Source organism: Corvus kubaryi, unplaced genomic scaffold, assembly GCF_017639235.1.
Source record: "Corvus kubaryi isolate FWS band 111438036 unplaced genomic scaffold, C.kubaryi_AGA036_p1.0 37308, whole genome shotgun sequence".
Classification (NCBI taxonomy): domain Eukaryota; kingdom Metazoa; phylum Chordata; class Aves; order Passeriformes; family Corvidae; genus Corvus; species Corvus kubaryi.
Window position 1 is genome coordinate 8,225,885 of NW_024581096.1, and position 15,932 is coordinate 8,241,816.

At 37.1% G+C, this 15,932-nt stretch overlaps 1 protein-coding gene across 3 annotated transcripts in view; it reads left to right on the forward strand.

Annotated features, from left to right (window-relative positions):
* Positions 1-13,866, forward strand: part of EMB (embigin) — a 22,578-nt gene extending 8,712 nt beyond the window's left edge. For all 3 annotated transcript variants that reach the window (XM_042028380.1, XM_042028382.1, XM_042028381.1), the window contains 7 exons: positions 1,865-2,036; positions 3,189-3,277; positions 6,724-6,848; positions 7,795-8,071; positions 8,754-8,787; positions 10,463-10,537; positions 12,681-13,866. In XM_042028380.1, coding sequence (XP_041884314.1) covers positions 1,865-2,036; positions 3,189-3,277; positions 6,724-6,848; positions 7,795-8,071; positions 8,754-8,787; positions 10,463-10,499 — 734 coding nt within the window. In that variant the 3' untranslated portion in view covers positions 10,500-10,537; positions 12,681-13,866. The remainder of the gene's footprint in view (positions 1-1,864; positions 2,037-3,188; positions 3,278-6,723; positions 6,849-7,794; positions 8,072-8,753; positions 8,788-10,462; positions 10,538-12,680) is intronic.
* The last annotated feature ends 2,066 nt before the right edge of the window (positions 13,867-15,932 follow it).

The following is a 15,932-nucleotide window of genomic DNA, read 5'->3' on the forward strand; positions in this document are numbered from 1 at the left end:
AAAACCAATTCATACCTCTCTCTTCCTCCAAATCAATTGAAGTGATAGTTTTTTTGCACCAGTGAATCCACTTGGAGAGACCATGTAAGCTAGGGTACTTGCTGATCAGCAGGTATTGGCTTGGCAACGTTGCGGGCGTTAAAACATGAAGAACAGGAAAAATAAACCTGTTCTTAAAGTACATGTGATGTTCCCAGTTGCTAAATAATATTCTAGAATTAATTTCTTGGATAGCTGGAGAAACTAATCTAACTGAAGTATCTCTGGAAGATTTTCAAAGTACTGGCATGATATTCTAAGGATGTAATTTTGCAGCATTTATGCTGCATTTTCTTCTAGCAGTTGAAGACTTAAGGTACTATCTGAGTCCTGTTCTGGTATGTGCACTCAGTACAGGGATGCCCTAGACATCAGTCTTGCTCTTGGTTAATCCGACATTATCAGGTTTTATGTGCCATTCATTCAGAGTATGGATTTAATTTTAAAATAAGTTCAGAAGGGACAGATATTATTTTCAGCTGGGGTAATTAGTCTGACTGTAAAACTTTTACTGCTGTGAAACCAATTCCATTTGTAAAATTACTTTGATCATAAAGAACCTCAATAAGCTGAGTTATGCTTGGCTCATTTATTGCGTCTAGTTGCTCTAATTAAATGAGTTTCAGTAACTGACTGCAGTGGAAGACTGAGGTGTTGCATTTCTAAGGTTATCTCCAGTTCAATAGATGTTAAGTCTTTTGGCTGGGACTTGCAGTCCTGGACATGTTGTTATTCAGGTTGTAAATGTCTCTGCCAGACCCAGTAAAGTTCACCTACTCTGTATCTGGGGCTATCACTTCAGTGAGACTTCACTGCTGCTTGGGTATGACTTGCATTACTGAGTCAGTGAGCTGTACCTTTAAAGTTCATTTTCTCTTGGAAAGAATGTGAGCTGTGCAATACAACTACACTTTTGTGACAGCCAAATACTACAGGATAGGTCTGGGATTGAAGTGAGCCATGGATGAATTTTCTTGGAGTATTTAGATGGCTAACCACACTTCTAAAGCCCAGTTATGAAATAAAATGTCAGTGCTGACAGGTCCAATGTCTAAGGTGTTTTCTTATAAAAGAGTGCCTTTTTGGATCAGAGAAGATACTTGCTGTTGATATCTACTTTTTGGAAATGCTTATTTTATGCTCATGAAAAGCAAAAAACTGACAGTTTTTTCTACTGTATTGGAATTGTAATTCTTCTGACTGGCCAGGAAGGCAAAGGCAGCCCTAAAAGGGTTTGAAGATGATTTGATGTCAACTTGAGTAACTGCAGCATGAAAGGCCTGATCCAGCAGTGTTAAGGTTGTGCATTTTACCAACAGCTTCCCTTGCAGTAGGATATAGCTATGGTCTCACAGTATCCTAAAAATCTGCAGCTGACTAAAATCCAGATGGTTATAGATATTTGTCTTAACTCTTCTTGACATTATTAATATAACTTTGTATATACATAGTAAGTACTTAGTGTTTTTCATTTGGATTAAATAATGTAAAAACTTAATCTGTCTCGTAAGTCTACCTTGCTTTCAGTGAAATGAGTATCTATGCTTTTATATTAGAGCCCTCTAGGAAGTTTACCTACAAAAGTGTCTTATATTTGGAGTGTGGGGTGTGTTATTTTTGTAAAGGATAATGTATTTTAACTCAATTATGATTTAAGAAATTACTCTGAAACTCTGATTTTTCAGGGGTTATTTTGCCCTGGAGAGTGTAAATAGCCCCTGTTATCCCCCTGTAATTCTGTATATGTAAACAAACAATCTTGGAGGTTTTTTCACCCAGAATGAGGAAATATGTTTTTTCATTAAATGTTTTTAACTTATTATAGGTGTGTCTGGTACTGCACTGCAAAAAATTGTCTCTGTGGGCAGTCCGACTAAAGTTGAACTTACATGCAAATTAGAGGAGCATTCTGATTTGAAAAATCCTCAGGTGACTTGGAAGAGGAGAAATGAAACAATCAGTCACACCAGTAAAACTCAGAACAGCTGGACCATCCAGTAAGTAGCATTCTTTACACTGTGATTTTCAGTTTATAATGAGTTGTCCTGTTATATACACTGCCCAATACTAGTAATGTGTATACTAGAAAAGGGCCAAATGCAAAGGTTAATCAACATACTGAAGCTTCAGGAAAGGAGAAAGGTTGCAGGTACATCAAGGCTGGAGGAGGAGCTCCTGTTTTTCCTCTAGTGCTCGAAAAACAAAGGTTTTTTTTAAAAAGAACATAGAATAAGGAAACAGTTCCTTGAAGTCCAGTAATTCTGTTCAGTAAGTGAAATAATAATCAGTCTGAGATTAAAATATTTTAACAATTTTTCTTTCCACTCCCTCATTTTCCACATGATCTTTTCCACCTCTTTGATGTTTTGCAGAAGTCTTGAAGGCATCAGTGGTCATTTTCTTTCTTTCCTAGTTAACAAAAAGACGAAGTGAGATTTACAGTAAAGATATTTTGAAGGTTTTCTTAAGTCTTTCAAACCTCTACAGAAACTCAAAAAATGTTGCAGAAGCCTTTCTACAGTTCATACAATTTATTGTTGTTCTTCAGAATTAGGCCATTTACGCATTTTAACTGATCGGTCTCCAATTTATTTCTGTATAGCTTTAACAGCAGTAATACTTAAATAAAATTTCTGTTATAGAAAATATGATGAGAACATAACTGATACTCCATATACACAGCTGTGTAAATCTTTTTTAAAGTGCCAGTAAAATGTATAGTTTTCCAGTGGAGAAGATGCTGGACTTCATTGATGGATGCTCTTTAAAACTATTTTTTATGTTGAAGAGATTACTTAAATGGTTTGTTCTTCCTAAAGCCCTACATAGGATATGCTTCCTAGTTCACATGGTGAACCCATGTTTAATTTAGTAACCTGTAGGTAATGGTGCTTAAAGGTGGCCTTCTGTCAGCATGAACGGTGAAAATGGTGTTTATGTTCCAAGGTGTGCTTGTGCTCTTCTGTTTTCTTAAAAATGTTATGCCATTTCTTCATTGCGCTAAACCCGAATCCTAGTGTTTTCAGTGATGTTATGTTCTCTGCTCCATTACTAAGCCTTACTGTTTTCTTTAGAATGCTAGTTAGCACTCACTTGTGGTACAAAAAGAAAATATACATGAAAAACTAAATTGGTGATTCTTTTTTAAGATTGACAGTATCAGAAAGCAGTCACCTGGGAAGTTACAGCTGTGTTCTGAAAGGTGAAGTAGAAGTCAATGCTACATTTCATTTGCAAGGTAATTTAATTAATTTGTATTTATTTTAAGTTTTTGTTTCAGCTGACCACTGCAAAGCTGTATTAGTGTTCTTTTTGGGTAGTATGGAAGTTGCAACCTAATTTTATAAGTAGTGGCTAATATAGTCAGGCTAAGTGAGAATAACTAAGTGTTTAAAGTAATTTTTGTAGCATGGATGGAAGAATTTTGAACCAAAAACTAAAAGCCTTTTTAAAAAAAATTCTAATAACCAAAAGAGCATACAAGTTTACTTCTTTACCCTTATTGACTAACTGATTTTCCCTTCCCTCTCCATCTCTATGGCAGAAGTGAATATTCTTCCCTTCCTGGGGCATAGAGAATAAAAGACGGTGTCACAGATAAATTTCTTCAAAAAGTAGAGCCAGTAATTTGAAAGTTTGGTATGAGGTTTGGTGTTAAAAGTGAAGTAATGATCGGTAAAATGGAGGCAGGATTTTAAGAATTTCATTTGTGTTTCTGGAACACTACATTATGGCTTTAGTGTGTCTTTTATTCTGTAACACTGTAAGAATAGTGCTTAGATGAACAATTAGTTTGCTTCATTGGGTAGTATGAGTGCCCTTTCTTCTGTTTTGTGTTCTCTTCTCCAATAATATTACCCTGGAAAGCAGTCGGTGAAATCCAGTTGCATAGGAGATGTGTGGAAATTAAACTAATACAAGCTGCTGATCTGATGAATAACTCTAATGGGAATTGCTCCCTTCTTTATTCCCACCATCCAACCATCTTTGCAAGAGCAAGGCAAGCATTTCATGTGTGAAGGCTGATGCATGAAAGATTCTCCCTGAATACAGGCTCTGAGAAACCCTAACTCTTCAAAACATTGCCCTAACCTCAGCTGAACTAACCAGTGGGGCTCCCTAATTCAGCAGCTGCAAGCTGCCTTTGTTCAGTGCGATATCTGGTAATAGGACTTGAGGAAACTTGCGTAGGTTCAAATATCAAATGTTGATACCTGCTTCCAGATCTTCAGCCAGGAAAGACTAGCTTGCAGTACTGAATAAATGCAAAGCTGTAGTTTATTCAGGCCTTTTAATCTCTAAAAAATAATTATGTATTTTTCTTGTCAGCATGTGTGTAAGGTTCAGTTGAATAGCTAACTGTGTAGATGGAAAAAATTCTGAGGTTTTTTTTTTTGTAAGTACACAATAATATTACAGTAAGGGCAGTAATGACTCAATAGGAAAGTCATCTTTTCCAGAACAGTGCATAGGACTCACTGATTTATTGTAAGATGGGAGAATTGCTTCTTGGTGGTTGAATGCTGCCACTTCTGATGCCATAAAAAGTACTGGCTTGATGCTTTTTAAGATTAATGCAAGAGTAAAGGAAATGGGAAAGAGAAATCCTTGAATCTTCCAGTCAATAATGCAGGGAGAACGATTCTCAAACTGAAAGATGAGTAATGTGTTGGTATAGATTCAGTGGGTAAAGTCATCACTGCTGTAACTAACTGCAATAGCTTTTCCACTAAGCAGTTTGGGATTATTGGATGTGTTACCTCTCCTCTCCTTGCCCCCTGGTTCCTGGCTTGACATAACCCCTCAGATTTTGAGTTTTATTTTTACTCAGGTTTGCAGAAAACTTACTGGAAGTTCAAGTTAATAAACACGGAACATGAACAGAGGATGTTCATGGGTGTTATAAAATGTTGTGAAATACTACTAGCTTCTAAGAGGGTAGAATAGATTAGTTTCTTTGCCCTTTGTTCAGGGATCCTTAAGCAGCTGTTGAGGTATGTGCACCATGAAATTGCTCTGGTTTTTAAAGCAGTGTGGACAACTGACTGGTGTACATGCTGGTGCTGATATCTGTCTCTTCAAAAGTTGGCTTTGTGCAGCGGAAGTATTTTGCAACCAAATTCAGTGCGATCTACTTGCAGCAATACCTGTGACAATCTTTGCATGCATTCAAGGTTTAACAATTGTTATAGAGCCAGACTGAAGAACTTGTAATGGATATTCGTATCCTTAATTGTGGCTAATGTGGTCACATGTATTGCTGGCATGCCTATAGCTAAGCTTTGCTACTAATCAGTGTGGCTAAATCTCTGCCACATAAGCTTGTTGTGGTGGGTGTATTGGGTTTTTTATCCCAACCTGCTTGTATTTCCTCTTCTCTAAATTGCGAGGGAGATGGCAGCAGTAATTACTGAGGCCATCCCTTTTAATGATATCAGAGAAGGTACTCTGCCACTACTCTTTAAAAAGATAGTGTTTAATGATTAAAACGTACACATGGAGTGAGAGAACTTCACTAGTAGAGTGTGTTGATTTATGGTGCAGCAAATTCTGAGTGAGAGTAAAAGTGTTCTTATTAACAAATTGGTTTTATATATATTTCTGGACAGGAAACTTAAGTTTGAATAAACATGAGAAGTGGATATCTTTGAGGGAAAAATAATTTGTGCTCAGCCAGTCCAGAAGAGTAGAGGACAAGAACAATCTTAACCTGTGTCAAATTGTTCATCATAACTGCTAAAAGCAAATACTTGGCCTGTTTAGTCTAGTGTGATCAATAAAATCTGAAGTATGTACTAGATCTGTACTTACAAAGTACAGCAATGAAACTTGAAGTAAAATTTGAAATGAATGGATCTGAGGAAAACATACTGGTAAACATCCTAATAAAGAGGGAAAGGAGGGGGAAAGGGAAATACATGCTTCAGTATAGTGCATTTGCTAAGCTCTAACAGTATCTGTGGGATAGTCTCAATACATTCAATAGCCTTTCTGGGCACATGCTTTTGGAAGCTTGTGGGGCACCTGCAATTGCAATGGCTAGGGCAAGTAGCTCTTAAGTTAAACTGATGTTTTGTTTCTTCTCGGCTGTATTCTGTCCTCAGGAAGATTGGACCAAAAGTCCTTTTTATTAGCATGCACCCAAAAGTCATTGCTTCAGCTCAGAAAATGTTTGTAACTACAAATCTCCATTAATCTGCAATTTTTTCATAGTTACAGAAAAGTTCTCTGTATGTACAACTTGTCAGATAACATTATGAAGTCACATCGTGGCTGGAATAGACTTCTAACAGTTTCTGTAAATTGAGCGAAACTGCAGAAAAACTACATGTTTGTTTCTAATGTACTAGAACTGAAGCATGTAGCTTGCAGCTGCCAAGGAAAGGAAAGAGGAAATGGGTAAGGGTAGAAATCAATCTGATTTTTTTTCGCTTGATGTTTGGTATTAATTGGCAACTTTCAAGATCACACAGCAACTGAAAACAGGATTCCTCTAGTCTTCTGCATAGATTATGTCTCTGAAATGACTCCTCATTTACAACATGTTATGAAGGATAGAATCGTGAGGGTTTTAAGTGGAAAAAGTGAATGGAGTACTATAAATGAATATCTAAATATATTCTTTTGTAACACTAATCAAAACCTGTATCTCTCATTCAATGCATTTTTTTTCCTTGTTCTTAGTACCAAAGATTGAAGGAAAAGAAAAGAATCTCATCACTTATGAAAGAGATCTAGCTGTAATGATTTGTAAAACTGAGTATGCTCCCATGGCTTGGACCTGGTATATGACCAATGGAACTGAGTTGGTAAGGTCTCCATCTGTTGGCCAAACAAAATAGGGTGACAAAAAATAGGTACAGATACTTTGTGAAGTATGACTCTTTACTGCAAGCTCTACGAATTGCATTTCCATTAACTTTAATGGAAATCTTTGTATGGAAATGGAAAAAAAATTGTATTATTTACAGGTATTTATTGTTACAGGGATGTAGTTTTTGTTCTGGTTTGTATGATGTTTTTTTCAAAAAAGCCCTGCCATACTCCTGCATAAACAAATCAGCTGGGTTTTGAGAGACTTGTTTTTACTGTATTTATACTGGTTATACTCTTCAAATCTTGCCACTGGATACAAAAATAATCTTACAGTGAGATGTGCTTTCACCTGTAAAATGTTGTATGACCCTTTACTTTCTCCAGGTACAAGTCATTCTATTTCCTAGCCTTATGACCTATCTAGGAAGCATAGCTTCCTAAAACACTTCGGTTTAGCCTGCTTCTGTCAACTGATGAGGGGAGGTAAATAGATTTGTCTCCTTTATACTGCTGGAGATTAGCAGTGACTTGTAAGAGTATCAGCATATTTCCCAGTGAAGCAGAGTACTCTCTTCCACTTCTCGCAAGTACATGTGTTGTGCTATGGTGAAACCTGTGCCTTAGGTCTGGCAGCTGAGGATGCCTTTGTCATTGGACAGTCAGGAGAGCCAAAGGTGCTTTTTATCTGGTCTTAAATAAACTGAAACAGTTCAGACAATTTGCCCACTGAAAGTTTGTATTTTCCTCCAGTGAGTCTAGAGGGAACCAGGGTGTCCAGCTAAAATAGATCCTTCCCTTTAAGGTGGGCTAATTGTGCTTCACGAATGCCTTTTGTTGCTAACTCATTGGTCATATCTATACAGAGCTGTATGTTGATGATGCTCTTGGATTAAACACCTTCTCATTACATTAATAAGACTTGCAATGTGTTTTTTTCAGGTTGCCATTAATCCATCTTCTGATACAAACAAGTTTCAAATTAAGATACAATCTGCCAATGTAAACCGTCTGGAGATACTCAAGCTCACCAAGGAAGATAGTGGTATATATTGGTGTGAAGCTGCTTTTAGATTAGGGAGCAGTAAAAAGAGGTTTGAAGTTAAAGTTCTGTCCATCATGGCACCTCTCAAACCCTTTATAGCAGTTGTGGTTGAAGTTGTTATTCTTGTAACTACTATTGCCCTCTACGAGGTGTATTCGAAAAGGAGAGGAGAAGGTAAGTTTTGGTGTGGGTTTTTTGTTTGGTTGGTCAGTTTGGGTTTTTTAATTAATTTCTAGCTTTCTGTTGAAATTAGAACCAAAGGTAGAAAGGTATGACCCATAGTGCGTCATATATGAAGATGTGTCATTTTCACATCTGTATTTCTGGTAAAATTCTTTCTTCTAAAACACTGCAATACAAAGAGCTTTCATTAAGCAATACCTACCCATAACAGGTTTGATGTAGTCCTGTTTGTTTTATTTTTTCTTACAATACAAAAGGGAATTTAGAGGCTATAATTTTTGGAGGAATGCTTAGGAATGGAAGCAGTTCTTGGTAGCCTTGATGGAAGAAGTTTCTTTAACCAAATTTAGTAAGAAGGAAAAATGCATGTGTCTAGTACATACATAAATGCATGTTACCCATATTTCAAAATACAGAAATGTATAAATCTATATATAATACAATTTGTATTAAAATCAGATTAATAAAACTTTATAAAAATAAACCTTTTCACCAGTTTGGAGGTAATTCCCTTGAATAGATGAACAAGGTAATTTGAAATATGAATTTAAGAAAACTAATAAAATTTAAAAATATTTTGTTCTGATTAAACAATGAGCAAGTGTACTAAACAAGACATTTTCTATTGTTTATTAAATGGATACTTATGCTTAATACTTCTTTTGTTCTGCAGAAGGTGAAAGAGAATTTGACCAAATTGAGCAACTGTAAGCAAAAAACTTCTATACTGTAGTTCAGTATTTGTTCTTACATGTATTGGTGTTGTACAAAATTATACCTTGTTGTTGATCCCATTGGAAAGGGAGATGATGGTGAACATGAAAGAACAGTTTATTCTTAAGACTTCCTAATTCCAAAGTGAACAGAACACTACTTTCTACCTGGCACTTAGTTTTGAGATTAAGATTTTTTGTGTATGTGCTTTTTGTTTGTTTTGTGTTGGTTTTGGGGTTTGTTTGGGGGGTTTTTTTGGTTTGGGTTTGTTTGGGGGGTTTTTTGTGAGAGCACCATGTGTCCTCATTATAAGCTCATTCTAGAAGAGTATAACTGCAAGAAAATAATTTCCCGGTGAAAGCATAACAGAAGTGGGTCTGATTTTTTTTCCAAAGTATATTTGTCCATATTAAAAATCCAGTTCTCTCCCTTGCATGTGGTCAAAGCCCTAACTCTTGTAGCTAAGCCTGTAGTTGGCTGGGGTGTTGAGAGCTGGCATTGTTGGCTGTTTCAGGGGATAATTCCAGCCTCTCAGGAGATTTCACACTGTGCTGGTAGCTTGGGCTTCCTGGGCTGCACTGCTGGAACCAAAGGAGCAAATGCAGGCACTTCTGTTGCTACTGTGCTGTTTGAGTGTCTGTGCTCCAATGCTGGCTCCCCTGTCCTTAGGGCCATGTATTTCTTTAGGCTTGTTTGCTAAAATACGCTATGCTTCTCTCTGATTGTCCTCTGAAGCCTAATTCCCTTATCTAGCCTGTTTACCTCTTAAAACAAGAGGAAAGTTGCCCAGCAGTTCCTCATTTTAGATGTGTCCAGTCTACTCTAGTTTTTGTCCCCTTGATCCCTTCTCTCCTCCTGTGTTTGTCTCCCTTTTTCTTCTGAGTAGTGCTTTCCCTCCTTGAATTTTTTTTTTTTTGCTTCAGTGACCTTCTTTGTTTCCCTGTGTTGTATTCACCTTCTCATTCCTTTTTTCACTGCTAGCTGAAAATACATTTTCTTGCTTTTCCACTTACCTGAAGAGATTAAAGCTCTAATTCAATTATAGCATAAAGTGGGAGTATGTCTTGGGAATATAGTATGCTATTATACTGCTGACTGTTTGGGGATATGTCTTGGGTTGAAAATTGAGTAATTGTCTTTATTGCACAGCCCTACTTCTCGTAAACATGCTGAAAATACCAGGATGGTAACACAGAATAGTGCACTAAAGTAATGTTTTTATACTTGTGGGATGTGGTTCTGTACAGCTCCTTCATCTTTATTGTGGGATTCTTAGATAAACACATAAGAGGAAAATTTATTTAACTATGTACTTCCTGGATTCAAGAACTGAAAGTTATTTCAACTACTGGCTGTTTAGAAGATGGATTTGTGTACTGGAGAGTAGCTCCAAAGGAACATGTCTGGTCTATTATGTCAAGGGATGACTAATACAGCTGTATTTGGTTGATGAGGCTGTGATTAAAGGTCACATCCAGCTGTGTATTTAGGTGGGAGTGTAGTGAATCACAAACTTTTTTTTTTTAGCAAGAGAACTTTTAATTCAAGTCTTTATTGTGATCCACAGCATAACAGCTAGTTGCAGTTATTCCAGAAGGAGACTGGAAATAATTGTGCTATCTTACACTTACAAGTTGAGTAGTGGAATGTAACCTCTTTTTCTTATAGTAAATCAGAAGACGACATTGCTGGGGAACAAAAGTAGTTCTAGGCAAAGAAGAAGTTAATCTGGTTCCTTGAAAGGTAAGTAAGAGATGAAAGACAGACCAGAGTTAACTTTTCTCTTGAGCAGCCTAATGCTGGACAAAGAAGTCCACTGTACCATCCCAATCTTATTTTTTATGGGGGAGCACCATAGTAATTAAGTAATTGTTTAGGTAAAGTAAGATGCAGTCGAACAAGAAATCAAGTCCAATTTGTTTTAATTCAATTCTGTTGTGATTGTCATTGTGATTTACTAGTTCTGTTAACCCATGCAGTCTTTAAAATGAGACACAGATTAACCTGCTTGACTCCTGATCATGTAAGAATCCAGTGAATGCCAGGGTAGGTGCTGAGATGCATAAGAAGTGCTGCTGTGTTCAAATTCCCACTCTCTCCAGCTATATTTGAGTGTCAAGTGAGTTTATGGAGGAAGGATCCTCTGTAATAGTAAGTGGGGAATATGACAGTACTGGAGAGGTGAAGCAAGGGATTAGAGGAGTCTGGGACAGAAGACTGGGCTTAGTAGATGGTGATTGAAAGGACTAGTTGTAGAATAAGGAAGCAGAGGGTGTGTAGCCCCATGAAAGCTGTATAGTGAACTTCCTGATTCTCTACCCTCTTCACAGTCTGATTATAGACTGTTTCTACTGACACCATCCAGAAATGCTTGTCAGATGATGGTCTGTCAGTTGACACTACACATACTTGTTTCTCTTCTGCATCTGGCACCTCAACTTCTGGTCTGTGGATGAGAGGTGTGAATGACTTCACATTCATGTCACTGCTGGTTCATCCTCACTACAAGCCATCTACCCAAGTAAAGACTGTTGCCATACCCTTTCTTTTAAAGAACAGAAGGAGATGTGTCAGGTAGAGTTCACATAAAGAGAGTAACAACTCAGAAAATGATCCAGAACAAATACTTTGCAAGACTATATTGTCTCTGTTTCTCATAGGTTTAACCCCAGCTGGCAACTCAGCACCATGCAGCCACTTGAGTTTGCTCTCTGGTGGGATGGGGAAGAGAATCAGATGAGTAAAAATGGGTGAGCTCAGGGACTGAGATACGGACAGCTTAACAGAAGAAAGCGAAAGCTGAACACAGAAGCAAAAGAAAGGATTCATTCACTATTTCTCATGGGCAGGCAGGTGTTCAGCTATCTTCAGGAAAGAAGGGCTTCATCATGCTCGAACATGCATAATAGCTGCTTGGGTTCATCAGAAAAACAAATGCTATGACTGAATGTGTGTTCCCTCCCTATTTCTCCTTCTTCGGTCAGCTTTACAATGCTGAGCATGATGCCCTGTGGGATGGAGTATCCCTGTGATTAGCTGGGGCAGGTGCTCTGGCTGTACAAACTCCTTGCATTCCCCCAGCCTCCTTGCTGGTGAGGAGAGGACAAGGCCTTGTGACTGTGTAAGCACTGATGAGCAATACCTAAAACATTCCTGTGCTACCAACACTGCTTCCAACACAAATCCAAACCTAGCCCTGTACCAGCTGCTGTGAAAAAAAATTAACTTTATTCCAGTCAAAACCAGCACACAAGGATTTATCTTGTGTTAGATCTGAGGTTCCATTCTTAAAAAGTTCTTTCGACTCATAGCACTCAGTCAGTAAATAAGGATTCTTCTCTGAGAATCATCTGCTTTGTCTTCATGTACAGTGTCAAAAAGTTTTAATGTCTTAACATGGTAAATGCCAGTTGTTGTCTATAACTCCCTGAAAATAGGTTGTAGCAAGGTGGGGATTGGTCTCTTCTTCCAAGTAACAAGTGACGGAACAGGAGGAAATGGCCTCAAGTTGTATCGGGAGAGGTTTAGATTGGATATTAGGAAAACTTCTTCACTGGTGGGGTCATCAGGCATTGGAACAGGCTGCCCAGGGAAGTGGTGGAATCATCAGCCCTGGGCATGCTCAGAAGGTGTGTGGATGTGGCACTTAGGGTTATGATTTACTGGTGAATGTGGTGGTGTTGAGTTAATGGTTGGACTTGATGGTGTTAGGAGGCCTTTTCTAACCTAAATAATTCTATGATTTGATTTGCAAATTGAACCATTCAAAAAAAATTATGTATTGATTAAAATGAAGTTTATTTTCAAACAAACACAGGAAAATACTAAGCAGCAAGATAACAGAATTCATATTATAATGAAATGTGTTTGTTCTTTTTTATTGCAGGAGATTTAAGCCAATGGAAGTGGAAATTATCACAAAGCTACAGAAGATGTATGCAGCTATGCATGTTAAACATTCACTGTTTTGAAGTAAAGTCCTCTACATTTGAGAATTAAGATGCTTTTAAAATAACTCTGAAGCTACTCATTTTATACAGATGATATGATATACTGCATTTAGACCTTTATCTGTCACGTTGTTGTTTTACTAGTAGTAGATGTTTTTTTAAATGATTAGCCTTACTGTTGGCTTATGATTGGTCTGTTTGATTTTTATCTCCTAAACTGTAACTAGTGTTGTATTCACTGAATAAGTGGTTAATATAGAGTGGGCGTATTATCTGAGTGTTGCAAAAGTGGACATGTAAGATCAAAAAAGTATTTCCACCAAAGAAAATGCCTTTTACCAGCTGATGAAACAAATGCAATGCAGCTGTTTTTACCAAAGAAATGGTCAAAGGGGAATCTTTATCCGGACTGAAATGAAATATTAAGAGTTGCAATTTACTCTGAATAGTAAAATGTCTTCATTCTAACTTTTCTTAGCTTTATTCTGAGTTCTACTGTACTATAGTCCTTAGTAGGCTAAACACTTAAATACCGTACAGCTCAGATATTTCAGAGTAGATGAAAGAAGTAATGGGGGTACAGTACCTTCTCAGACTATAAATGCAATAATTCCTTACGCTTGAACAAATTACTGCACTCTCTGGGGCTGGCAAAACCAGTTTGGTTATTATAATTTATACAGAATGCTGAATTTTTGGGAATATACCTATATATGCTTCTGATCATACATACTGTCTAGTTGGTACTTCTTTCAGCAAACTTGTTTCTTAAACTCCTTGCAAAGCACAGAAAGGGTCTTGAGCAGCAAAATTTTTCAGGATAATAGGATAAAACAATATGAATAGCACTACTTCTCTTACACAAAAATTGTAACACTGCTGTTACTGACTTAAGGTACTGCTTTAGAAGAGAGAGTTGCCATAATACCATTTAATTACATTATGCATTCAGCAACTGAAAAATGTTCAGCTAATAAGAAAACAGTTGGTTGCATCCCTTGCCTGTGTTTGAAATAATTAAAACTTTAATTTTGAGAGGAAGAAGTAAAAACTTCAGAAAAATGTCTTTTCATAAAAATGTAAGGAAAAAGGCAGTGTTTGCAGACTCCATAGGAAGTGAAAGGGAAAAAAAAAAACCATCTAAACAGAATTTCTTTGTGTTGGTCATTTTTCTTTGACTGTCAAGGAATGTAGAAAACACCAAAGAGATAAAACAGATTTAATTCCCTTTCTTTATTTTTTCTATTTTAGTGTTTCTTACTGAGTTTGAAAAATACCAGAAATCCTAGCATGGGCTGTTTTGTTGGTGATGGGAGACAAAATCCAGTCTGATCGGTGCTTTTTTGTTTTTCATAATTGATTTTCCAGTTTGAAGAACTACAAGTTAAGGTCCAAATAAGACACAATGAGAAGTGTGACTGTAAGGAGTGAATATGGATAAAGATTCCCCTTGCTTAGATACTGTGTTTATTGTATTTTGCCTTGGAGTTTCTATGCACTATTAAAACCAGAATGCATCTACAGTTTTTTATATTAATTTCTCATTGATATGAGTGTTTTTATTGTTGCAGGTAAATGTTGGCAGTTTCAAAAGCTTTACTTCTGTATATTGTTTGGCACATTTTAGAGTTTGTAGTAGTTTTGTTTCTTGTAGGCAGTTAAATAGTAAAAAAAGATAGTGTTACTTAGACATATAAGAATTACATTCTGTTTAAAGCAGCATTAATATATTTTGCAGTGACAATGAGGTTAGATACTGTCTGGAAAAAAGCCCACCACGTAATCAGAAATGGTAACATTTTTCTACCTTCACGTAGCATTCCTTCCCAATCGCGCAGTTGGGCTATAAAGTTTTGGCTAACATAGGCAAGTCGTACAAATAGTCTTTTGCAGCATTAGCAGGGAAAACCTGGATTGAGCATGGATTTTAGAAGCAATGCATCTTAGATCTGTCAGAACTCTATTAGCTTGGTTAGATTGGCTGCTGAAACTGTAGCTTTACCTTGACCTGCCTGTAGCATGTTCTGCTTGCTTTGTCTCAGGGGTTTGGTGTTTATTTTTATGTTGGTAAGTAGTTTTTCATCATTGGAAGTGGTTTTATTCTATGCATGTTCTCTGAGGTTCAAACCCTTTTGGGCTACCCTACAGAGGGGAATAACAAGCAATATTAAATGGTAAATCTTAAGTAATTGGCATAATTAATGGTCAACTTCAAAGGCATAAACCTTACTTTTTTTGGTCCAAGTACTGCAAGGAGCTCTGGAAATCTTGAAATTTATCTTTTGAGAAGTATGTGTTGTGTATGTTCAAAACATTCCCATTGCAGTTGCTTTATGATCTTAGCATTGAATGGAACGAAAACTTCATAACTTTAAAAAAACCCCAAAACCCTAGGCAGTGATTGTGTTGTTTTGGGTTTTTTTTTACTTCATTCAAGCCAGTATATACCAAATAAGATCCAAAACAATTCTGAAATTTCTTTCAAACAGCAGTTGGAGCTAAGTATAAGGTTCCACAAAATTACTTTTAATAACAAAACATTAATCTGTAACAACTGACTTACATGGGTAGACTGAGTCTTAACAACTTCAACTGCTTGGCAAATCCTGTCTTCCAAGATTAAAACTTTCTTGCAAGAGGGGATATTTTACTGGGTTTTAGACCAGCAAAAGCCTTACCAGTTTCTTAGAGGAAAAGGTTGAAATCTGCAAAAGAATCCTGAAGGGCTGTTTCCTAATGCTTCAAGCTGCTTCACTGCCAGTTCTTCCTGCCCTTAGGTCCAAAGTAGACACAAGCAGCTGTGAGACCAAATTCCTACTGAAGATGGACAAATTTTAGAAGAGCTTCCAAACTGGGGGTTCAAATAGAACTGTATTAAAACTTCTTTAGTATGGAGTATGCATTACCCTGCCGTTGTTCAATAAAATTGATTAGCTGTAGGTCCTTCTATGCATGTAATCCCGGGGAAGAGAGGGAAGACTCTTCAGGACTGATGTTGCTACTAGAATCATCATCCAAGTGCCTCTAACTCTTTTTTCAGCCAGAGAAAGTGAGGTTTACATTCTGCCTTTAAATTGTGGCTCAGAACTTTTGAGTGGTGACTGCTGAGCAATGAAAATTGGAAAGAAACTGATTGTTTGGTACCTTAAGTGTAGGGGAGGTTTTTGAGACAAGTGGTCCCCTAAGCG